This window comes from Panthera uncia, chromosome D1, assembly GCF_023721935.1.
Source record: "Panthera uncia isolate 11264 chromosome D1, Puncia_PCG_1.0, whole genome shotgun sequence".
In the NCBI taxonomy this organism is placed as follows: domain Eukaryota; kingdom Metazoa; phylum Chordata; class Mammalia; order Carnivora; family Felidae; genus Panthera; species Panthera uncia.
This window is the reverse complement of record NC_064808.1, coordinates 26,612,694-26,637,728: the sequence shown is the minus strand read 5'-3', so window position 1 is coordinate 26,637,728 and position 25,035 is coordinate 26,612,694. Positions and strand designations below refer to the sequence as shown.

Sequence of the window (25,035 nt, the reverse complement as noted above, 5' to 3'; positions counted from 1 at the left end):
GAGGTGAACATTGTGGGAATGAGAGACATTTCATGTTACTGCTAATGAGACTGAAATAATACTGTATTTTAAGAAACCTAACCTTCCTTTCTATTTCTGCTACTTTTAACATATTTCAGCTTTTTGAGATGTTAATCACATATGTATTCACAAATGCTCATAGAGGTGCACACCCCATAAATTTATGCTTACTAACATTCTTGCAAATTTGTGTATAATAATACTGATGTAGGTAACCACATGATTGCCTACTAGCATATCTTCATGTCTATCTTTAGCACATTGATGAGAAGAACAAATAGGGGCACCTGAGTGGCTCAGTCGGTTGATTGAGCATCTGACTTCACAAAGGTCATGATCTTGTGGGTGGTTCATGAATTTGAGTCCCATATCGGGCTTGCTGCTGTCAGCCTGTCAGTGCAGAGCCTGCTTTGGATCCTCTGTTCTCCTCTCTCTGCACCTCTCCTGTTTGCGCTGTCCCCCAAATAAATAAATATTAAAAAAAAAGAAAGGAAAAAAGAAAAGAACTAATAAAATCAAGCAATGAGCAAATCTGGTAAGATGATTAATACCTCTGAATCCACAACTGGTAAAGAGCTCTCTGCTTAAAGTCATCTAGGCTTTCAGTGAAACTGATGAAAAGGAGGCTTTACTTATTTCTTCATTCAGAAAATAGTAATCTGCCAGGCACTGCGCTAGGCACTGAGGGAAAAGATTGGGTTGAACCACATGAAACTGCTGATATTAAGCATTTTCTTATCCATAACAGTGGCAGTTTCATGTGGTTCAACCTAAGAAAGTTATAGAAATTCTTCAAAGAGGGGAAAAAAATAAGAGAGTTGAAAATCATGAGAAAAACACAATTTTCCAAAGTAACAACTTAGAAGAAATATGAGAGAATGGCAGGAAAAAGATATTATTGGGGAATGGGAAAAGGGAACACAGAAACAAAATAGAAGAGAATGGTAAAAATGTACGACCAAAAAAAGAATTCCTTTTTAATTTTTTATCTAGGTATAATTTATATACAACATTATATTTGTTTCAGATATACAACATAATGATTCAGTATTTGTATACATTGCAAAATAACCACCACAATAAGTCTAATTAACATCCATCATGACACGTAGCTACAAAAAGTTCTTTTTCTTCTGATGAGGACTTCTAAGACCTACTCTCTTAACCACTGTCAAATATGCAGTACAGTATTAACTATAGTCACTGGGCTGTACAGTACATCCCCATGATGTAATGATGATGCCTATACCTTTTGACCACCTTTACTCATTTCACCCACCCCTCACTCTATGCCTCTGGCAACCACCAACCTGTTCTCTTTATCTACAAGCTTGGGTGGAGGGATTGCTTGTTTGAAAAATGAATACATTCTTAATAATTAATTTAATTCATTCAGTATGTATTTATTGAGTGTCCAACACAATAGATAATTTCATGAAAGGCACAATATGTGCCTCAAAAGGAAAATTTGGTTGTCCTTAAAGAGGAAAGATAGACCAAAGTGCCCCATGTTTATAAATTCTAAATTCTGAGGGGAAAAAAATGAAAAAAAAAATTGAGGCAGTAGGGGAGCTATAACAGAGGAAACCATAGTAGAAATATAAAAAATATATATAAACTCAGTACAAATCTGAGAAAAAGAAAATAAAGTTGGAAAAAATAAAAAAGTCCTGATAATAGAAAAAAGATTCAGCAGCAATGTTACCTGATAACACAAAACTGAAAAGTATAAATCAAGTTATCAGAGCAAGAGAAGCTAATAAAAGTAAAATCTAAAAATATTTTAGTATCCCTTTTGCCACATAGAAAATTATATTAATTTCCCATTTTATATAATTATAAGTGAACAAAGGATAAAATGTGTAATTTGTGTATACAGCCAATTTTAAAATTTATAGTTTCATATGATTACTGTCCTTTTAAGTCATATAAATTATATAAAAGCAAGTAATCCAACACTACCTAGAACAGGAAAGAATAATTAGAAAGTCACTTAAATATAACCTTCTTTACCCTTCTATTATCAAAGGTGTTCAAAGAACCATAGAATTTTAGCATAGAAAGAAATCTTAGAGTTCATTTAGGCCAAATCCTCGATGTCTCACAAGAGGCAGAGAGAGTTCAGAGAAGTAATTTGTTCAAAGTGATCTAGTGAGAAAGAAGCAATTTTATTCATTCTTTCATTCACTGAGCAGTTAGGAAAGCCTGCTATGTGTTAGGTGAGGTACAAAGATTATTGAATTTTGTTCCTTGCTCTCAAGGACTGTCAGAGTGGCAGTGTTCAGAGTAGACAAGGGAGAGCCAAAAGTTTTGCTAATGCCATTACTGTACATCAGTAAAAGAAATACTACTTTAAAAGCCACATTTTATATGTCAAAACTCAGTTATTGAGAACTTCCATTTGAAAGCTTCAAGCCAGGGTGGTACAGAAAATAAAAAAGGAGAGTCCGTCACCAAAGAGGGATAAACAGGATCCTGGGTTTTAGATTTCCTAAGAGTTCCTCTGTATAACGTGTCTTTAATCAGTCCCAGTAACATCAATACAGAGTTAGTCATCGTTCTTTGAGGCAGAATAAATGAAAGACACTTAAACGTTGTCAATTGTATGACTAAAATGCATGATTTGTTTGAACTCCCTTTTCACACATGTGCATGGAAAGCATGGTTTTGCAATCGATGTCACATGACCTTGTATATGAAACAATCTGTTTTTACTTAGAACATCATGATTATATGAACATGGGTTTACAAAAAAAGAAGCAGAAAAAAATTGTGTCAATCAGAAAGTAAGGTTATGATGATAAACTAAGTCTGAAAGAATTATAATTGTAAAAATGCTGAAGTTTGAACAAAGAGTGAGAGTTTTGTGATCAACTGTGACATAAGTCCCTGTCACAGGCCCCTGAGGGTAGTTTGGAAGCATGTTGATTCAAGTTCCTATGTGCCTGTAAGGTCTATAAGGATTACCTTTTTTTTTTTTTTTTTACAGCATGGCATATAGCTCTTAGTACTACTCACAGCATGACACAGAACCTGATGACCATGAAATCGGATTACCTTTCACACTGTTCTTGATTTTATTTAATTTTGTTATTAATCATTGTTCTTGAATGATAGAATTAAAAATGAGTTGTAGTCAAAAGTTCCTTTAGAGGGCTTCACATAAATGTTTAAAATTAAATCTTTAGTCCCTTTGCCTATTTGCTGAATTTGAACATACCTGCACTCGAATATATAACCAACCTTGAACAGTAGGAGTCTTTCATTTTCCACCTACTGATTTTTACTGGGATAAATTAAAACAGCAAACAATTGCTGTTGAAATGTCAAGGCTAAAATGTCACAGAAACATAAGTTCAGTAAAGTTGTATCTCCTGTTCTGAATAGGATAATGACACAGTCATCAGTGTGTCTATAAGAACGTGGATGTGACCTTACATTGCAAAGCTTCGTGGCCGCAACCTTAACACTTCCTGTCACAGTCCCTGAGTCAATCCTCATGCCCACACAGTAAAATGAGTTTTCATTTCATTCTTGAGTTCACACAGGTAAATGGGTGGGTATACGCTTAAACTCAGAGATGCATTATCACATTAATCCAAGTCCATTCATCTCATTGCTCTGACTTTTTTTCTTATTTCTTTTGAAATCAAATAACACTTTACCTACTGCCCTCCATTGCTTCTTAATAATTCAGAAAAGCACAGGGAAGGGGCACCTGGGTGGCTCAATTTGTTGAGCATCCAACTCTTGATTTTGACTCAGGTTGCAATCTCACAGTTCGTGGGTTCCAGCTCCAATCAGGCTCTGCTTGGGATTCTCTCTCTCCCTCTCTCTCAAGAATAAATGAATAAAAACAACAACACCACTGGGAAGAATCAAGAGCCAGGCTACTACTTGGCCAATGACTATTCAAGACCCTTTACTTCTTCATGCTTCATGCTTCAGTATCTCTCTTATAATATCTGACCCGATTCCACAGATGGCCAGAATAAAGCACTTAAAATTCCTTGGAAGAAAAGCATAGGAATATTGTGACTTTAAAAAGCAAATGCCACAAAGAAGAAAATGAGCACAGCAAGTAAATAACAGAAGAAATTGGCAGTGTGGACAATTGGCAGTTGTTACTGGTTATTCTCTTTTTTTCTTTGTTATCTAATCCCAAAATATCTTGTAATTCTATAGTGGTTGAAGTTTGTGTGCATACTGCCAAATGCTATAAAATTCCTTAGGATCCAATATTACAGGGAAACATGCAGGGATGTAATTCACCACTGAGAAACACTTTCATTTCTGTATCTGACTCCCCTCTCAGACTATAAACTTTGATATTTGATGAGAGCACAAAGCCTCATTTGTTTTGGTCCAAATATCCAGATATGTGAGTGGATGCATTCTACCAAGGAATGTCACCAAAGTTCACATCTGCTTATTCCACAGCATGAGGCATTGACCATTTGCCTCTCCCCATATAGTGTGAAGCAGTTTTCCTACATGAAAATAAATTGCTTCCGTCCAAAAAAATAATGAATTGAGCATGAACAACATAAAAGGTGCTCTGCTGGGTACCATGGAGGATGTAAAGATAAATAAATCAGTTCCTGCCCTTATGAGAACTTTACAGGCTCACATTCTTGTTTCCTGTTCTAAGATGTCAACCACAAGAAATCATTTCTAGTCTCTTCTTTGTCTGATCTCAGTTGCTTAAAAACGATAAAAGGATTGAAGGAGAGAAGAAGGATCTATCCTAGAAACAAGTTAGAGAACAAGGTGGACAAATGGAAACTGAGGAGGAAAAAAATATGGAAAAGGGGAAAGAAAGAGCACTGTCCTGAAGGAATCAATGAAGACAAAATTTCTGCAGAAAATTTAGGAAGAATTCAGTTAATTCTAAATAATTAGAATACAGTAGGCAATAGCCTTTGTGGGCCGAAAAAAAGAATTGGGTGGATACTGAATTAATAAAAAACTAGAAAGGGGAAAAAAATGTTTCCTCTGATTTCCAGCAAGTGCCAAGCCACTTTGGTCAAAGCACAGAATCTTTTTTTTTTTTTTAATGTTTATTTTTAAGAGAGAGAGACAGAGTGCAAGCGGGGAAGGGACAGAGAGAGACACAGAATCGGAAGCAGGCTCTGGCTCTGAGCTGTCAGCACTGAGACCAATGTGGGTAGAGCTGGAAGTCAGGAACTGTAAGATCATGACCTGAGCCAAAGTTGGAGGCTTAACCGACTGAGCCACCCAGGGACCCCTCAGAATCTTAAGTAATGTTTCAAAGAATTGTGAAGCATGTTATTTGGACAATGAAGGATGTGAATGTTACCTGAATAGGTCCTCTTACAGCCTGCTGTCTTCATTACTTGAGGCACCAATTCTCAAACGATTGGGTCTCTGGACGCTTTACACTCTATCAAGGGCCCTATAGAGCCTTTACTTATGTGAATTATATCGGATTATATCATATTACATATTAAAACTGAGATATTTTCAAAATATTATTCCAAACCAAGACAACAAAGTGTACTTTTTTGTTGTTTCCTCGTAAACTCAAAGAAAAGTTCAAGATTTCAAGATGTTTTTTTTTTTTTTTAAATAATGAGGTTACAGTTATCCTGGCAGGTACGATCAAAGACAGCTAAATTACAGTACTGAGAACAAATTAACTTTATTAATCTCTATAGAAACGTACATGTGGATACTTAAACCTACTACCATAGAAAACACAATAATATCCATACAGGCATTCTATTAGAGTGATGACACCATTCACGTCAAATGGCCTCTGGAAATTTCCGTTGTACAGTCGTGAGACAACAGAAGTGAAAAAGGCAAATCATGTCTTTTTACCCTAATGGAAATAGTTTTGACCTAGGAGACCCCTTGAAAGGATCTTAGAAACATCCCAAGACCTGGCGGACCACGATTTGAAAACCAATGCAATCGATTAGTTTTAAAGTCACTTCCCATTTCCTATTACTAGTGAAGTGTATTTTCTCTGGTGAATATTTTGTTTTCGTTCCCGGACCACCCTCTGAGAACCGCTGACCTAAAGTAACCACAAGACAGACCTCTAGCCCAGGGAAATCCAAAGCGACAAGCCCGCGGGATGCGCCGGGGGGCGCTCTGCTTACCACCGAGCACTTTTGAAAATGCCCCCTGAACTCGCAAGCAACGCCGGGTCTAGAAACCAGTCCAAAACCTGCCACCCGCGCGCCAAGGCGGGGCCAGAACTGGCTGCAGGCGGCCGGGCTCGCCCGAGGCTCCCGGCTGAAGCTGCGGCGGCTCGGGAAGCACCCGCGGATCGCCCGCCCGCCGCAGGTAGGCCGGCCCCCGGGGAGGAGGAGCGCGGTGGGTGCTCCCCAGGTAGCCGCCTCCGCCCTCCCTCTCCCACTGCTCTGCTCCGCGGCCTCTCGGGATCAAGGCAGAAACTTAACGCCGCGCGTCCCCGGGCGCCCCTCCGCAGACCCCAGGCGCTTCCACGGCCCGAACGCGGAGGCCACTCCGGCCTTGCGGAGAGAGAGGCCGGGATTGTCGCCGAGATTTGGGGGTCGGGGACGCCGGGACGGAGGGTCTGGCGGCCTCAGGGACCACCCGCCGACGGGGCTTCGGCCCGGGAACTGCAGGAACATGCGCCCAGAGCCTCAGGTGCGGGGCCCGACGGCTTGGCTAGGGCCGGGAATGGGTTTCTCAGAGCGGGGCCCCCTCGGCGGACCGGGTCCGATTGGAACTGAAGGTAGAGGGCTGCCCGCGGCGACAGGTGTCCGCTCAGCAGTCGGCAGAGCCCCGGGGGCGCAGCATTTGTCACTAGGCGCTCTCGGAGCCGCTTTCCGGGCGCTGGTCGGGCCCGGGTGACCGAAACCCGAGAGCGGGGCGCAGTCGGGCGGTTGCTGGGAGCGCAGCAGGTGGGTGACTCAGTTCCCACGAAAACTCAAAGCGCTGAGCCAGGGGCTTTTTTGACTTTTTGCTGTTGTTATTTTGTTTCAGTTTGTTTGGCAGTTACCAGACTATGTTTACACTTCTGGTTTTTCTCAGCCAACTGCGCATAGTTACCTTCGCGTTTCCTCATTGCACAAGAAGTCCAAAGGAGTCTGGGCATGCTGGAGAAGAAGGTAAGCATGGCCTCCGTTCCGAGGAACCCCCCCCCCCCGGAAACCCGAGCCACGTATTACAGATCTCCAGCGAGAAAGTGTAGTCTTTGAAATTACATGCCCCCATCAATCATAAAAAGCACCAAAATATCCCTTAGTTTAATTTGTGGTTTATTTGGCAATGTTGTGGTTATGTTGGGTACAATTTATACAAATTTATTTCTGTAGGTTACTTTTGATAAATATATATTTAAGACCTTGTTTGTGGTTCACTGAATGGAAAGCCTGTTTCACCTTCTGAAAATCAGTGAGTGCCGTTTTCCTAGATGAGGCTATGTGGTAATTATAATGAGCATAATTACTTGTTCTTCCTGGAAAGATGGACAGGGAGTCCAGGATCTAGTCTGGACTTGTGATGAGACCCTGGGCAAGTTACTTAACCCTTCTCCACTTGAATTTCTTCCTCTGTAAAATGATGGGAGTGGGGAGTAGAATGATCCCTGAGGTGCTTTTTGACATCATATTGTCTGATTATCTGGATGAAGTCAGATGGTTGTGGGAAGATTAGGCTTGGGGCTTGCTAACCTAGAATTTCATACCTTGCGGGTTCCAGGTCATAAACAGACTAGTTCCTGATCACATTTTAAAAGTCTATCTTAGAAAAAGCAGACAAGAGGGGTGCCTGGGTGGCTCAGTTGGTTAAGCCTTGGACTCTTGGTTTCCGCTCTCTTGGTTTAGGTGAGTCCAAGCCCCACATTGGACTCTGTGCAACAGTGAGGAGCCTACTTGGGATTCTCTCTCTCTCCCTCTCTTTCTGCCCCACCCCCACTTGCACTGTCTCTGTCTCTCTCAAAATAAATAAACTTTAAAAAAAGAAAAGAAAAGCCAGAAAAGAAAAAAAAAATTGGCTTCGGTTTCAGCATCCTTCTCTCTGCCTAGCCATTATGCTTCCCTACCCAGTGCCAATATTTTGGATCTACTTCTTTCTCTACACATTCCTGTCCCTTGTTCCTTCTCATCAGATCTAGTCTCAGCTCATTTTCATTTGGGAAGGATCTGTTACACTAATACTCCTGGATAACTTATTAATGATTAATAAAGCTGAGTGTATTAAACCTTCCAGGAGGGTGTGTGTGTGTGTGTGTGTGTGTGCATGTGTGTGTGTGTGTGTGTGTATTTTAAGATAGGACATCTTAACCCAAAAGGATAGGTATCTTAACCCAAAAGAGTCAAATCCTAATAGCAGAATTCTAGGCAATGGATAAGCTAGCTAGTGAGTATAGGGACAGATTTTAGAAGGAGATCCTTCTCAGTGCCTCCCAAGTTACACCACATATGTAAGATTGAAGGTCTACACTCAGTGGGACCAGGCGCTGATCCCCAGTATGCTTATGAGTATATTCATTCATTCACATAATACAGACATAAAAGACATTCTCAAGGACATCACAGACTATGGAAGGAATTTAGAGATCATACTTGAGTGCAGAAGACTGGAAATATCTGTGGGAAATGTAAACAAGGAATCCTGTATTTCTTAAGTTTATTTATTTATTTATTTATTTATTTAGAGAGAGCATGTGGGGGAAGGGCAGAAAGAGAGGGAGAGAGAGAATCCCAAGCAGGCTCGGAGGTGTCAGTGTGGAGTGTGGAGCCCATTGTGGGGCTCAATCCCGTAAACCTCAAGAACCACACCTGAGCTGAAATCAAGAGTCAGATGCTTAACCGATTGAGCCACCCAGGTGCCCCAAGGAATCTTATATATTTAAAGAGCTAATTTGTTCAGTTAGTAATCACTTTATTATCACATACTATGTGCCAGGCCCAATGCTAGGTGCTGGAGATACAGCAGTGAAAGACTAGTCCCTGCCCTGGAAGACCTCTTCATCTGGCAAAGGGGGTAGGATGTAAAGAGATAATCTCCATAAGCTCTGTGACAGAGGTAGGGACAGAGAGCTCCAGAGAGAGGAAAGAGTAGCAGTAACTCTGTCTCTGGAGAGTTGTATGGCACAGAAGCCAATAATAAGTGGTGATATGAAAAGTAAACAGGAAAATAAAGGACCTTCAGCTAAACTCTGATAAAGCCCAAGGGTGGAGTTGAAATGACTTAAAAGGAGTTTATTTAGAAAACATGGCATGAAAGAGGGAGAAGGAGAGAGGGAGCAAAAAAATCCCTGGGTTGGTGGGTTTGAAACATCAGAAAGCAGAGACAGCCTCTTAGGACAGCCTTAACTGGGAGAAATAAACATGGGAAGAGAACCTGAGGAGGCAAATACAAAAGTACTAAGGACCGCATATCCTCCAGCAATGGGCGGAGGGAAAATAGGAACTCTCACAGGAAGTCCCGAATGCCCCAGGACCAGGAGGTTTGCTTCTTTGGATAACAAACAAATTGACAGTTACATAGGACCCAAACAACAAAGGACAGTATTTCTCCTAAGATCAAAAGGGTGGCAGGAACAAGTTTAATGAAGCACTGAAAGTCTGAGGTCAACCACTGATGGAATCAGAACTTTCACACTCAGGGAAGTGGCAAACAGCAGCCCCTGGAGGCCATGTTTAATTTGGGGGTGAAGATTTTACTGGCATAAATATCATCCCAAGAACAATAAAAATGTTTATGATTCTCTCTTTCTTACTTTCCTTTCAAGTTGAAAGTAGTTCTATTGAATCCCATCTGGAGGGCACAGAGTATTTTTAAAAAAAATTTTTAATGTTATTTTATATTTGGGGGGGGGGGGATGCAAAGAGAGCCAGAGACAGAATTTGAAGGAGGCTCCAGGCTCCAAGCTGTCAGCACAGAACCAGATGTGGGGCTCAAACCCACAAGCCGTGGAATCATGACCTGAGCCAAAGTCAGACACTCAACCAACTGAGCCACCCAGTCACCCATGGAGAGCAGAGTATTTTTATAATTCAAATAACCTGCTTGAAGGAAAGACCAACAGTGAGAAATTTGTGTTGCTTTCTTAGCCAATAAAATGTAAAGATCTAGCCACATCTGAGAAATAGCAATACAAAAGCAGATTTCTAATTCTCCATTCTAAAATTAGATTTCATATAGTAAGTATAGCTAAGTTAGGCAGGCCATGAGTTACTTCATCACTGGTTTAGTATTTTAAACCTACAATAAACTGAGTAATACCAGATTATACCTATGAATTGTTTTAACTAGTAGAATTTAGGTCGAAGAGTTTCTTCCCAATATAGAAAAGTTGAGTTCATTCATTCATTTAGTAAAGTTTTTTGAGTGCCTTGTCTGTGTCAGGAACTGCATGCCTACTTGAATGAAATTTTTTCTTCTAATGAGGGAAACAGTGGTAACAAGTAAGTGGGTAACACATATAAAACACCTGATGGTGATAAGTGCTATGGAGAAAAACAAAGTATAGTAAGGGACAGGGGAGTGCCAGAGGTGGGTGGGTGGGGATGGGAGTTAAGCTAACATTGAACAAAATCCTGAAGGAGATGGAAGAACAAACTGAAAGAAGAAAGTTCTGTTCAGGAGAAATAGCAAGTACAAAGGCGCAATGGAAGCCAGTGAGGCTACAACACAATGTTAAAAACAGACTGTAGGGAAGCAAGGCAACCCCTTCGAGGGCCAATGTAAGAATCCCAATGAGAGATGATGGTGACTTGGAAATTTTTTCATTTTGTCTCTATTTGGTAGTAGCATAAAATCTATAAGAAGACAAAGGAGAATAAAGAATAGAAAGATTTCATCATACTGGTTGCCTTTTAGAATATTTTTTTCTTTTCTTTTCCTTTTAGAGAGAGAACACGAGCAGGGGAGAGGGGCAGAGGGAGAGAAAATCCCAAGCAGGTTCCACACTCAGCACAGAGCCCAACTTGGGGCTCGATCCCATGACCCTGGGACGAGGATCTTAGCCAAAATCAAGAGTCCAACACTCATCTAGGGGCGCCTGAGTGGCTCAGTCGGTTGAGCGTCCAACTTTGGCTCAGGTCAGGATCTTGCAGTTTGTGAGTTTGAGCCCTGCATTGGGCTCTGTGCTGACATCTCAGAGCCTGGATCCTATTTCAGATTCTGTGTCTCCCTCTCTGTGGCCCCTTCCCTGCTCATGCTCTGTCTCTCTCTGTCTCTCAAAAATGAATAAACATTAAAAAAATTTTTAAAAAAAGGGAGTCCAACACTCATCTGACTGAGCCACCCATGCGTCCCTAGAATATTTCTGAAAACAGTTATCAACAGTGATTCCATTCTAGCTTCCCCACCACCCCAGTCCAAATAGCCCATACATGTTATTTATAACATAGATATGTATATGCTGGAATAGTGCAGGCAAATAGAAACATAATGTAAACCACATAAATAATTTAAAATTTTCTTTTTTTCTCTTCTTTTTTTTAATGTTTTTTCATTTTTGAGAGAGAGACAGAGCATAAGGCAAGAAGTGGCAGAGAGAGACACACACAAAGACTCTGAAGCAGGCTCCAGGCTCTGAGCTATCAGCAAATAGCCTGATGCAGGGGGCTGCAAGATCATGACCTGAGCCAAAGTCGGGACACTTAACCTACTGAGCCACCCAGGTGCCCCCAAAATTTAAAATTTTCTAATAACCATATTAAAAATGTAAAAATAATTGATAAAATTATATGTTTTTCATATATTTAATTTAAGCCATTATATCCTAAATGTCATTTCCAAATATAAGCAATATAAGACATTGATATATTTCACTTTTTTAATTAAGTCTTTCGAATCCAGTGTATATTTTACATTTATAGCACATCTCAATTCAAATTGGCCATAGTTCAGTTCTCAATAGCCATATGTGTGCCTAATGGCTATTGTATTGAACAAAATAGCTCTATAATATTCAGACCTATTTGGAAAGGTGATTGATTAGTGGAAAAAAAATATCTTGGACAAGGTGTGACTGTTCTCAAGGGGCTAAGAATAAATGGCTAACCTGAGATCATTCACAAATCAATATTAATCTTTCAAGCCATGCTCTCTCATTAGTACTCAGTATTTCAGTTGCCCACTTTAATATATTCTTCCTTTATAGTAATGGTTAGCAGTGAGAAATACCAAATTCTTTTAAGCATTTGTTGTAGTTTTCAGTTTCTGAATTCCAGTCTTGGTAATGTGACCTGGAACAAGATTTCTTTTTTTTTTTTTTTAATGTTTATTATTTATAGTATGCATGAACACAGAAGGGAAGGGGCAGAGTCCCAAATAGGCTCCTCACTGTCAGTGCAGAGCCCCATGTGGACTTGATCTCAGGAATCGTGAGATCATGGCCTGAGTGGAAATCAAGAGTCAGTCGCTTAACCGACTGAGCCACCCAGGTGCCCCAGGAGCAAGATTTTTTAATCATTCTTTGTGTGATACCAGAATGAGTTTAAAGTTTGTGGGTTTTTAAAATACTGCCATGGTGGGACATTTTGGTTTTGTGTCAACCTATGCTAAACTCTATCGTGTTTACCATTTACCTTCCCAGAAAAGATAGAGGGAGTCTTATAAAGTATTGGAGACACATATTTGGAGGGTAGGTAGAAGGAACTAATTCTTTAGGAGGGGCTGAATGTCTTTTTTTTTTTTAACGTTTATTTATTTTAAGAGAGAAACAGAGAGAGACAGAGCACAAGCGAGGGAGGGGCAGAGAGAGGAGAGAGAGGGAGACACAGAACCCAAAACAGTCTCCAGGCTTGAGCTGACAGCAGCCAGCCCAACATGAGGCTTGAACTCACAAACCGTGAGATCATAACCTGAGCCACCCAGGCATCCTGGGGCTGAATGTCTTTTAATTAATCTTATAATTAACCTATAATTTTATTAACTTAGAAGTTTAAAATTTTATAAGTTTTTAGTATAAACTTGCTCTAAAATTTTTAATATATTGGGATGCCTGGATAGCTCAGTTGGTTGGGCATCCGACTTTGGCTCAAGTCATGATCTCACACTTTGTGAGTTTGAGTCCTACGTTGGGCTCTGTGCTGACAGCTCAGAGCCTGAAGCTTGCTTCAGATTCTGTGTCTCCCTCTCTCTCTCTTCCCCTCCCCTGCTCGTGCTCCATCTCTCTCAAAAGTAAATAAACATTAAATTTTTTTTTTTAATTAGGGGCGCCTGGGCGGCTCAATCACTTGAACATCCAACTTTGGCTCAGATTATAATCTCACAGTTCATGGGTTTAAACCCCAAATCAGGCTCTGTGCCAACAGCTCAGAGCCTGGAGCCTGCTTTGGACTCTGTGTCTCCCTCTCTGTCTCTTCCCCTTCCCTGCTCACACACACACTCTCTCTCTCTCTCTCTCTCTCTCAAAAATAAATAAACATTTTAAAAAATTTTAATTAAAAAATTAATATAAATGTATGAATTTATAATTTTAAAACATAAAAAGATCTTAGTAATAATTTAGTTCATTTTCCAATTTTACAAATGAAGAAATAGCAAACCAGAGATGTAAGTGACTATCCCAGGATACACAGCCAATAGCTAAGCCAAATCAAAACCGAGAATCTCTGTCTTCTCTTAGTCCAATACTCTGTCCATGACACCAAACTAATTTTTCTCAGTCAAGATAATAGAGAGCCAACCCTTTAGAAGTAGAATAGTCTGACCTGTCATTTCTTGGAAATGTTATTATCTGGAGGGAAAAGTGATATTTAAATAATTTTCATTTATGCTAATAATTTGGGCATAAATCAAAATTATACTTATGCTAGTATATGTATTTCATATTTAACAGAAATTATTTTTACTGATGAGATTTCTTTTTGTCAGGACTTAAAACCATACAAGAAAATTTGGTATAATCTTACATCAAGAGAATTATTCACTTTTCCACAGTTAAAACAGAAATCTTCTGCCCTATTTTTATCAACCTTTGAAATCTTTCTATTTCTTTATTAGTCTTCACATCAAAAGAAGAAGCAAACCTTTTCATACGTAGACACCTCCTATACAATAGATTTGATTTGGAGCTCTTCACGCCCGGTGACCTAGAAAGAGAGTGCATAGAAGAACTTTGTAATTATGAGGAAGCCAGAGAAATTTTTGTGGATGAAGACAAAACGGTAATTTGGTTGATAATGTTAATTGACTGGAAATTATTATTATTAAATGATACTTAAAGTGTCACTCTCAGTCATCAGAGATTTTATGGTTAAAATAAAATCAAGATTGTATACCTGTTATCCCTCTTTACTTCTTTAAAATGATAATTAAGCTATTTAAACTTGGTTTTTATATTTGATTAAATGGGCTTGTAGTAATTAGCAAGTTGTCAATTATGCTGTGATTTTGTGTGTTTAATGTTTATTATATTCAAAAACAATTATAAGGCAGAGTGAATTAAATTTTAAGATATTATTTGAGTTAGTTCTCGGACTCTTAGTTAGCTTCAATCATTCTAGACTCAGAAATTTTCCTATCAGTGACCTTATCTTTTCTGATTACTGTTATGTATTAACAATCTATTATGTCAACTGCTCTGCCAAAGACTGAAGATACAAAATATATAGTCTCTGCATTCAGGAGTTTATTGTTTGGTATATCTGTGTAATTCAAGGGAAAAAACTTTCAGAAGTTCTCCCTTTTTAAAATTTATTTTGAAGGGGGTGGGGAGGGACAAAGAGGGAGAATCCCAAGCAGGCTCTACACTGTCATTGCAGATCCCGACTCAGGGTTCGATCTCATAAACCGTGAGATCATGAACTGAGCCAAAATCAAGAGTCAGACACTCAACTGACTGAGCCACCCACATGCCCCCTAGACGTTCTCCTTTAAAATAGAATTAAATCCTATCTATTAATCTTGGAACAGTACAAAAAAAAAAATGGACAGCACTATCCCTGTATAACCTGGCACATTCTTAAAGAATGTTAAGTGATCCAAATTCTTTACTTTTGTAAATTAAATAACAGCTCCTTTTTCCCTTCCTCAAGAGTCCTGTTTTACTCTTTGGTCAATAAGAGCTCCAGGTATCCTTCAAATGCAGGTATTAATGGAACTTAGTTCCTTTTTCTTCTAAAATTGCTCCCAGCCTCTCATTCCCCACTGATATCTGCCACATCTTTTGGAGAAGGAAAACAAAGTCTGTACTTTGTAGTTGTGCCTGTTGAAATTTTATTCTGTTTGTCACAAACCCATTGAATGATTTTATCATGGTTCCTTAAAATCTGCTTCATTCTCTCAGGAAACACTGAACTTACAGAATCTCAAGGATGTCTTTCTCAATCAATACCTTTCAATAAAATCTAGCAAACTTAGGGCCCACCTAGCACAGAAAAGTTCAGACTCCTTTTCAAACTTGGTAATGGGTCCACGGTTTCAGCTCCCACCTTTGGTGCTGTCACCGACTCACTGATAGTTTCACCTGATGCCTGAGTGGGGACTGAGCAGGTGAAGGGAGAACGGCAGGGTACAGCAGTGGGGAGCTGGCACGGCCAGTAATCCCCTGACCAATTTCAAAGTTGGGAGAAACAGTGGTGGGTGGTAGTGCTTTAGTTAGAATGAGTCACACCCTCTAGCTTGAATAAACTGGTATCTTACCTGTGGCACATGCCAAGAATTTACCACCCCTGTGTGGGTCATTGGGACCAAATGAAATGATAATAAAACAATGAAATAAACTTGGCATGTTTGCTTTTCTCTTAGGTGGCATTTTGGCAAGAATATTCCATCAAAGGACCAACCACAAAATCAAGTAAGGCAAGAATTGACCAAATTTAATGTTTTTCCCACCTTCTCTCTATTATAATACATTTTAGTTTCATTGTTTGAGTTTGGTTGTTGCTCAACATACATACCTTGTAAACCCAGGGAAGATTTCTCAATTATACACTGGGCTATCTAAGACAGAGGAAGCCATGTTCATCTTTACACACTGAAAATCAAGTTTGGTGAGATACTAGGGAAATGAGATAATAGGCTTAAAGGTGTTTTAAACAACTCAGCTAAGTCGAGACTTGCACAGAATAAAAGTAGGACTCCATTAGTTCCAAGTAGTAAGCTATTTTAATGTTTTTCTCTCTTTTACCATTGCAAGTGAGTGGAATACTTCTGCTACTAGGTGAATTAAGAGTGTTAGAATTCAGTAACTTCTACAGAGGGGAGATCCTTTATTTTCTCTATATTTATCATTTGTAGCTGCTTTTTAGTCAAGTCTTCTTTGCCAACTCTTTCATTCCCCTCAGGTAGAGCCCCAGCTCTGAGGAGACTTTATTACATTGCTATGCTAGTGTTTCTTAGTACATTTATCTGTGTATTTAATACTGAAATGTGCCTAGTTAGACAAAGAATGTTTTGTTTTGTATTTTTTTAAGTTTATTTACTTATTTAGTAATCTCTACACGCAACATGGGGCTTGAACTCATGACCCTGAGATCAGGAGCCACCTGTTCTTCCAACTTGGCCAGCCAGGCACCCTAGAATATGTTTAGTCTTAAATACTATTCATTTAATATGATCTATTTAAAGTAAATGAGGGGCACCTGGGTGGCTCAGTTGGTTGAGCATCCAACTCTTGATTTCGGCTCAGGTTGTGATCCTAGGGTCAAGGGATTGAGCCCCATGTTGGGCTCCACGCTGAGTGTGGAGCCTGCTTGGGATTCTCTCTCTGTCTCTGGAAATAAAGAAATAAACTTAAAAAAAAATTAAATAAAATAAATGAAACTATAACTAGGACTTTTAGGAAGTGCCATTTACAAATTTTTCAGGTCATGTCGCTAACACAAAGACTTTTTAGAAAAATCAATATTATTAGATGCTTAATAGAATGTTTAGATCCAGTGTTAAATTTATTGAAATCATAGGTAGTGCTTTCCAGTTAGTATATATTTTTAATGATTTTAAAATATTAAATAAATATTAACTAAATGACTTCTCTTAAGATGGCAACAGAGAAAAAATTGATGTCATGGGCCTTCTGACTGGATTAATTGCTGCTGGAGTATTTTTGGTTATTTTTGGATTACTTGGTTACTATCTTTGTATCACCAAGTGTAACAGGCAACAATATCCAGGGTAAGTACCATGTAAAAATATTTAATTCACTATTATACATTCTATATTGTTATTTTATTAAAAACATTTTTGTAATGTTTATTTATTTTGAGAAAGAGAGAGTGTAAGCATGGTAGGGACCGAGAAAGGCGGGGAGAGAGAATCCCAAGCAGACTCTGCACTGCCAGAGCAAAGCCCGATGCAGGGCTTGATCCCACGAACCACAAGATCATGACCTGAGCTGAAACCAAGAATCAGATGCTTAACCAAGTGAGCCACCCAGGCACTCCTCTATGTCGTTATTTTTAAATGGATAAAAGTGGCTGCCTATTTTTTTTAAGTAAATTTTTTATTTTGGAATAACTTTAGATATACAGGAAAGTTGCCAAGATAATGCAGAGTTTTCCCATCCTTCATCCAGTTTCTCTCATTGTTAACATCTCACATCTCACACTCCCAGAGAACATTTGTAAAACAAACAAACCAACACCGGTATGTTACTGTTAACTAAACTTTAGACCTTATTCAGATTTCACCAATTTTGCCATTCATGTCCTCTTTCTGCTCTAGGACACAGTCAAGATACCACACTGCATTTAGTTGACATGTCCCTCTGGTCTCCTCTAGTCTGTGACAGTGGTTTGGTTACCTAATTTAACACTTACATAAACAATCTATTGACGCTATTTCCAAGGTCCTTCAAAAGAATATAAGAGAATTCACAAGTGTCAACTTGAGTGTTTAATATTTCCTTCTCAAGCAGGAGGCAGATACCAGTGTCCTCACATTGTTTCCAGAAGCAAGAAGTCCCATCATTTACTCCGAGTCCCAGTATGAGCAGATCTAGCCATGTGGCTACCCAATGAAATCAGTGTAACTAGTTTTAAATTCAAACATTTTATTGATATTTTAAATACAAATGAATGAAATAAAATGGTTACCACTTGAAGATAATAGCACATTAATAAAGCTTCATAAGGCTTCATAAAAGCCATAATTGTCTAGATAATAGAATCTCAGCATCCTCATAAAAATGAAAAGTTATTCTCCTCTATATTATCTCTATTACCTTCTCAGTAAGTGTAGATGAGTAAGTGTAACAATAACCTCATTTAAAAAAAAAGTACTAAGTGCTAAACAGGCTATTTGAAATTGATGCTTACATATCCCTATTCACACTTTCAAAATCTATGAAAAGCTCATGACCATGACCAGGTGATGAAAGAGTTATGCAAATGGTGGTGATGGTTGAATAACATTGTGAATATAATTAATGCCACTAAGTTGCAACACTTAAAAATGGTTAAAAATGGCAAATTTTATGTTATATATATTTTGCCACAATAAAAATTTTTTCTTCATTGTAAGTTAAGAGTTTAGGACAACAAATGTGGAATTAGGATTCATCTACTGGAGAATAAAAACTAAAGCCATGGGGTGCCTGGCTGACTCAGGTTGGTAAAGCATGTGACTGTTGATCTCAGGATCATGACTTTGAGCCCCACGTTGGACATAAATATTACTTAAAAAAAAACTGAAGCCACGAGAGTAGGCAAATATTCTAAGTGTGATGAAAAGACAGATGGAGAAGGACAGAGCCTTCAAGGATGCCCACAACAAAGGTGCAGAAAGAGGGTGGAGGACAGGGGCAACATATATTGTAATTCCATCCCCAAGCTGGAATTCCTGAACAACTCCCTGAGGCATTAACATGACCTGTGCGCATGGACAAAGGAGTTTGTCAGAGAGCTCTGTAAATCCTGGAAAATTTTGAGAAACGAGAGAAAGTAAGGAAGAACTTACTTAATTCTTCTTAAGCCACTATCTTTTAAGCTGACTTTTATTAATTTACCTTATTTAATATAGAAAATGAGCAAGGTCTTTCCATTTTCTAGGACTTTTGACTAATATTTTATTCAGGGTGGCTTTCTCCACAAGTAGGGGAGGGAGTCCTGTAAACTCACAGGCTAATGAAGATACAGGCAAAATTGACTATGGAGACTCTTCTTGCCTTTTATCTTTCTTTTCCACCCCATTCATAATGTCTTTCCCAAAAAGTTTGTGTATACCCTCACGTTTAATAATTGCACTCAAAGTCTGTGATAGCCTAGCCATTATTCAGTGTCCTCATGCATGGCGTTTTCTTCTCTTTTGTTTTTCTTCATCTTTCTACTTTCTGCACCACTACATCTTCTTTCTTACCTTATGCTTTTTTTTTTCCCTCTGAAATCTTGTAGCTTCTTCCCTGCTTTAGGTTAGAAGCAGAATACAAAGGTAGCAAAGTAGTGCCATTATTGCGTATGTTTTCTGTGTATGTTGTTGTAAAATTTAAAAACCCTGAATATCTCTTATTTTATTTTTTAAAGTTTATTTATTTATTGAAGTAATCTCTATACCCACCATGGGGGCTTGAAATCTTGACTTAGAGATCAAGAGGTCCTATGCTCTACTGACTGAGCCCTCCAGGCACCCGTAATAGCTCTTTATTTTGTATTTTTGAATGTTTATCCATTTTTGAGAGAGAGAAAAAGAGCACAAGGGGAGAGGGGGAGGCAGAGAGGGAGACAGAGGCTCTGAAGTGGGTTCCATGCTGACAGCACAGAGCCCGACACAGGGCTCAAACTCAAGAACTGCAAGATCAAGACAAATAAAGTTGCTTCCTGGAAAGAAAAAAAAAAAACAACTGCAAGATCATGACCTGAGCCAAAGTCCGATGCTCAGCCGAGTCACCCAGGTGCCCATCTCGTATTTTGAAAGCAATATTAGTGAGGTGCCTGGCTAGCTCAGTCCATAGAGTGTGTGGAGTCTTGATCTTGGGGTTGTGAGTTCAGGCTCCACGTCGGGTATAGAGATTACTAAGAATAAATAAATAAACTTTAAAAAATCATAAAAAAAATAAAAGTAGGATTAGTTATTAATGTTAGTGTAGTATAATGCTATACAGTTCACACATCAGTTTTACATCTGTTTTCTCACTTTGATCCCCAGAGCAACCTTTTGAATTTTAGGGGACATTAAAAACTAGGTTTATGAGATATTCTCTTATTTGGGGATTAACTTTTAAACACTTACTAAAGTACTTTTCATCTATTATCCCAAGAAATTCTTCTAGCAGAGTTATTTGTTCTCTTTCTGTATTTCACAAGTCTGGAAGTGGGGGAAGAGTGAGGAAATATTTGAGAAAGAAAAAAGTAAAAAATAAGATTATTGTCAGAAAAGTTGTCTCATTCCTCTGTCCAAACATGCCAAGAAATGGGAAATAAGATCTTTTCATTTCTTAGTTCCTGTATTTTATGGAGAAAAATGGGCATAAGATGATGTCAGTTTATTTGAAATGTTATTGGTGCATACTTTCTGATATGAATCATTTAAGATGTATATAAGAAATCACTGTGTAGATTATTTAATAATTTTTATATTGTCTCTTATATCTTTAAAGTTTGTTTGTTTTGTGAGAAAGAGAGAGAGAGGGCATGAGCGCGTACACTCATGCACAAGCAGGAGTGGGGCAGAGACAGAGGGAAAGAGAGAATCCCAAGCAGGCTCCATGCTGTCATTTCAGAGCCCAATGTAGGGCTCAAACCCATGAACTGTGAGATCATGACCTGAGTCGAAATCAAGAGCCTTACATGTAACCAACTGAGCCACCCATGTGCCTCTGTCTCTATATCTTAAAATTTGAAAGTAGACATGGAAAATTTTATTTGTTCAAATAAAACACTTGTCTCTCCTATTCTCTGTCAGCAAACAAATAGAACTTTTGGTCATAAGCTAATGAAGGTGGCAAGTGACTAGCCTACCATGACTATGTTCCAGATTTCTGGCAGAGGAGGAATTGTGTGGAGCCCTCTAAGTAAGCTTGTGATGGATGCTCTCAGTCACCCCCAGCTAACTGAAAGGCTAGTCATCCTGTCTCCTTCCCTCTAGTTTCATATCTCATTATTACCTCCAAGGAAAAGGTGTTCCAAGGTGCAAATTGACTGCCTTGGTTTGGAAAAGTTTCCAGTATTTTGCATCTGCTTAACTCTTGTTAGGAAGAATATTGTAAATACTGTCTAGAAGTTGGGGATTAACCTATGAATTCTAACTATCTTATCAGCCATAGCTCTATGAACTTGATTTACACATTAAGTGCTTCATGTACAGCCCACTTCACAGTCTAAACCAATAAATTTACTAATGTTTAAATTATAATTGGTAATTCAATAATGAGAAGGGAAAACAAAGGTTCATAACACCAGACCTGTGTTGCATATTAATTTTCATTGGCTGGTGTAGCTGACAAAGTTTTGTGAAAATGGTGGGGCTTGAACTAGGCCATATTTTTTAAAATTGTTGGTCTTAGGTCAATGGAGTGCGGAAAAGACAATAATCTGAGAAAGCAAACAATGCCAGTGAAAGCACAGAGGCAGGACAGAGAATTCATTGCACATAGTACTTTCGCAAGAGCAAAAAGCTGTAAAAAATAAGGTGAGGCCAGGATAAGGGAGGCTCTAAAAAGGAGGCATGGAGTTGAACTTGACTCAGTGGAAAGTAGGCTTCAGGTTACACTTTTGCAGGGAAGAGGGACATGACAGAAGTGCTGTTTAGGAGGAATGGACCAGGCAGCAGGACTGCAGGGGCAATAGGAGAGAGACAGGCATCACCTGTTGTGATTATCTCTGTGACATCACTTCCCTTGGCTTGGAGTAATGCTGCCTTTCAACAAGAAAGGATTTGGTTTCACAACATATTTTGAGAAAGTTCTCTGTCAGGAGTGGGAGAAAAAGGGAATTAGTATGTTTTGAGCCCTTATTATAGTGTTCCAGACACTGCTTAGATACTTTAAATATGACATCTTTCTGAATCCACACAATACAACTCTGTTGAGGTAGCTATTATTATCCACATTTTATTGAGGGGGAAACTGAGTTAGATTACTTGCCTTTGGTCACGTAGCTATGAAATGATAGGATCCATTTTCATACCTGTGTCTGACTCCAAAACGCTTGCTCTTTCATCAGAGTTTATGTGTAAAATAAAACTGTTGTTATAGTAATAACAACAACTTTTATGAAAAGTTCAACTTTTGATAAGCTTTTGATCAACTTTTATCAACATAGTCAGTTGGGTTTTATAATATTGCCATTTTAACCTAAAATGCTGCCTTTCTAGATCTAACCGCAGTCTCTCCGTTTAGTTCTTCAGCCACCTATGTAAGAAGGGGCCGGCACACTCCCTCCATCATTTTCAGAAGACCTGAGGAGGCTGCCTTGACTCCATCACCACCTTCCGTAGAGGACACAGGATTACCTTCTTATGAACAGGCAGTGGCACTGACCAGAAAACACAATGTTTCCCCACCGCCACCATACCCCGGGCCAGCAAAAGGGTTTCGAGTATTTAAAAAGTCTATGTCGCTCCCATCTCACTAAGCCCATCATGGTGGAAAAGGAGATTCCTGTTATTTGAATGCTTTGTTTTCCCTGAACCAAAGAGACATGTCATATCAGCCCTTTATGACAAACTCTAAGGAGCAAAGAAAGAATAAGCATGTGTACCACACCACAGAAGTTCTGTTGGCATCTTGGACCTGAACTTGATCATTATCAGCTTGATAAGAAACTTTGATTCCATGTCTTTGCAGTAAAGAAGAGAGCACTTTTTTGTTTATTTTAATGGTTCAAAAACTCTGTTATGGATGCCATAGCTAGAACTAGTAAATATCCTTTGTACAGATAAAGGTTATAGATTTCTTGCATTGAATATAAAAAAAATGATTTCTGATCAGTAGATTACCAAAGTCAGCATATTGGACTCACCCTTTATTAGGATTTCTTTTTGGTTGGAAATACTTTACAAAATTTGATACTTCAGTATAAATTGGTGGCCTTAATCACTGGGTTTTACATTTTAAATAATTGCATAGTATTGAACCATAATTTGTAGGTTTTAGTTGTTAACAATTGCTGTCAGTCATGTTTTGCTATGGGGAGTAGGGAGTAATTTAAAGAAAAATCAGTTGCTAGAGAGTTAGTTCTTCAGAGGGTATAGGGTTGCAATGGCAAGGATTTGCAAGGGCTGTAATACTGTCAAATAAATACATAGGCTTCAAATCTAGGAGTGACTAGAACTTGATAAAGTTGCCCATTCTACTGACATGTCCATTTTCATTGCTAAATTATCTATGTATCACTATATATAATTATTTATCTTGAAAATGTGTTGAAGTTTATAAATAATAGTTTGAGAACATAGAAAATTTAATTTACTTTTCTGCTATTAAAATAATGCTGACTAAGGGGCGCCTGGGTGGCTCAGTTGTTTGAGTGTCTGACTTCGGCTCAGGTCGTGATCTCACAGTTCGTGGGTTTGAGATCCACATCGAGCTCACTGCTATCAGCATGGAGCCTGCTTTGGATCCTCTGTCCCCCTCTCTCTCTGCCCCTCCCCTGCTTTGCTCTCTCTCAAAAATAAACATTTAAAAAAATAAAATAATCTTTTAAAAAATAATAATAATAATACCGACTAAAGTTATCAACAACCCCTTGTACCTCTTAATGTCCAGACCCAAAACACCATAAGTAATCGTTTTAACCTATACTTTTTGTCTCTTCTTCTAATTGTAGATATGACTAGTCTTCCTTAAGAATGTAGTAGAATATAAGCTATAAACCTCTGGAGTGAGTGTGTTTGCACACATTTATGTAAGTGGGTGTGGATGTAAATGTGAATTTGTTTTCTCTTTGCAGGAACTTAAGAAATAACATACTCCTGGCAAATAAAATAGAAAATTCTGTTCTTTTTGTTTTGCTAGGCATTGCATTTTCCAATTATTTAAGACCATGTGTAAAATTGTATTTTGTTTTATAATTTTTACAGAAGTGAAACTAAAACCCACATGTATTTGGTAATTCCTTCCAATTAAATGTTTACAAAGTATAAATTATCATTACAATATGTGTGTGTGAGTGTATATGTCTCTCTTTTAAGACAACATGATCTTAAGGCGGATATAAGCAAGACCTTAATCATTTCAGACAGCAACCACTTTATCCTTCTAGATTATGGGGTCTCTTTAGTTGCTTGGCACAAAGAAATCATCTAGCAAAATTTAGGTATAATTTTAAAAAGTAGTCTTTTTACTTTTTTATTTTTATTTTTTTAATATGAAATTTATTGTCAGTTGGTTTCCATACAACACCCAGTGTTCATCCCAACAGGTGCCCTTCTCAATGCCCATCACCCACCCTCCCTCCCTCCCACTCCCCATCAGCCCTCAGTTTATTCTCAATTTTTAAGAGTATTTTTATTTTTTTAAAGATTTTATTTTTAAGTAATCTCTACACCCACTGTGGGGTTCAAACTCACAGCCCCAAGATCAAGAGTTGTATGCTCCACAAACTGAGCCAGCCAGGCACCCCAGGAAAAGAAGTCTTAAAAATTTTTTTTAATCTTTATTTTACATAGGTTCCATGCCCAACGTGAGGCTTGAACTCACCACCTTGAGATCAAGAGTCACATGCTCCACTGACTGAGCCAGCCAGGTACCCCAAAAGTAGTCTCTTTAGAGCGTCCTACATTACCTATAAAAATTTTACCATTATGGGGCACCTGGCTGGCTTAGTCAGTAGAACATGCAAGTCTTGATCTGGAGGTCATGAGTTTGAGCCCCACATTTGGTGTAGAGATTATTTTTAAAAAAAAGAGGGGCGCCTGGGTGGCGCAGTCGGTTAAGCGTCCGACTTCAGCCAGGTCACGATCTCGCGGTCCGTGAGTTCGAGCCCCACGTCAGGCTCTGGGCTGATGGCTCGGAGCCTGGAGCCTGTTTCCGATTCTGTGTCTCCCTCTCTCTCTGCCCCTCCCCCGTTCATGCTCTGTCTCTCTCTGTCCCAAAAATAAATAAAAAACGTTGAAAAAAAAATTAAAAAAAAAAAGAAAAGAAAAGAAAATTACTATTAATCATACCTTGACTTCCCA

General features: G+C 38.8%; 1 protein-coding gene across 1 annotated transcript; it reads left to right on the top strand.

Annotated features, from left to right (window-relative positions):
- Nucleotides 1–6,452: 6,452 nt before the first annotated feature.
- Nucleotides 6,453–24,007, top strand: PRRG4 (proline rich and Gla domain 4). The gene is made up of 6 exons (XM_049648649.1): nucleotides 6,453–6,663; nucleotides 7,003–7,127; nucleotides 13,984–14,147; nucleotides 15,730–15,778; nucleotides 16,965–17,097; nucleotides 22,256–24,007. Exons 2-6 carry the CDS (start codon nucleotides 7,025–7,027, stop codon nucleotides 22,488–22,490), a joined length of 684 nt encoding a protein of 227 aa, XP_049504606.1. The 5' UTR covers nucleotides 6,453–6,663; nucleotides 7,003–7,024; the 3' UTR covers nucleotides 22,491–24,007.
- Nucleotides 24,008–25,035: the final 1,028 nt, after the last annotated feature.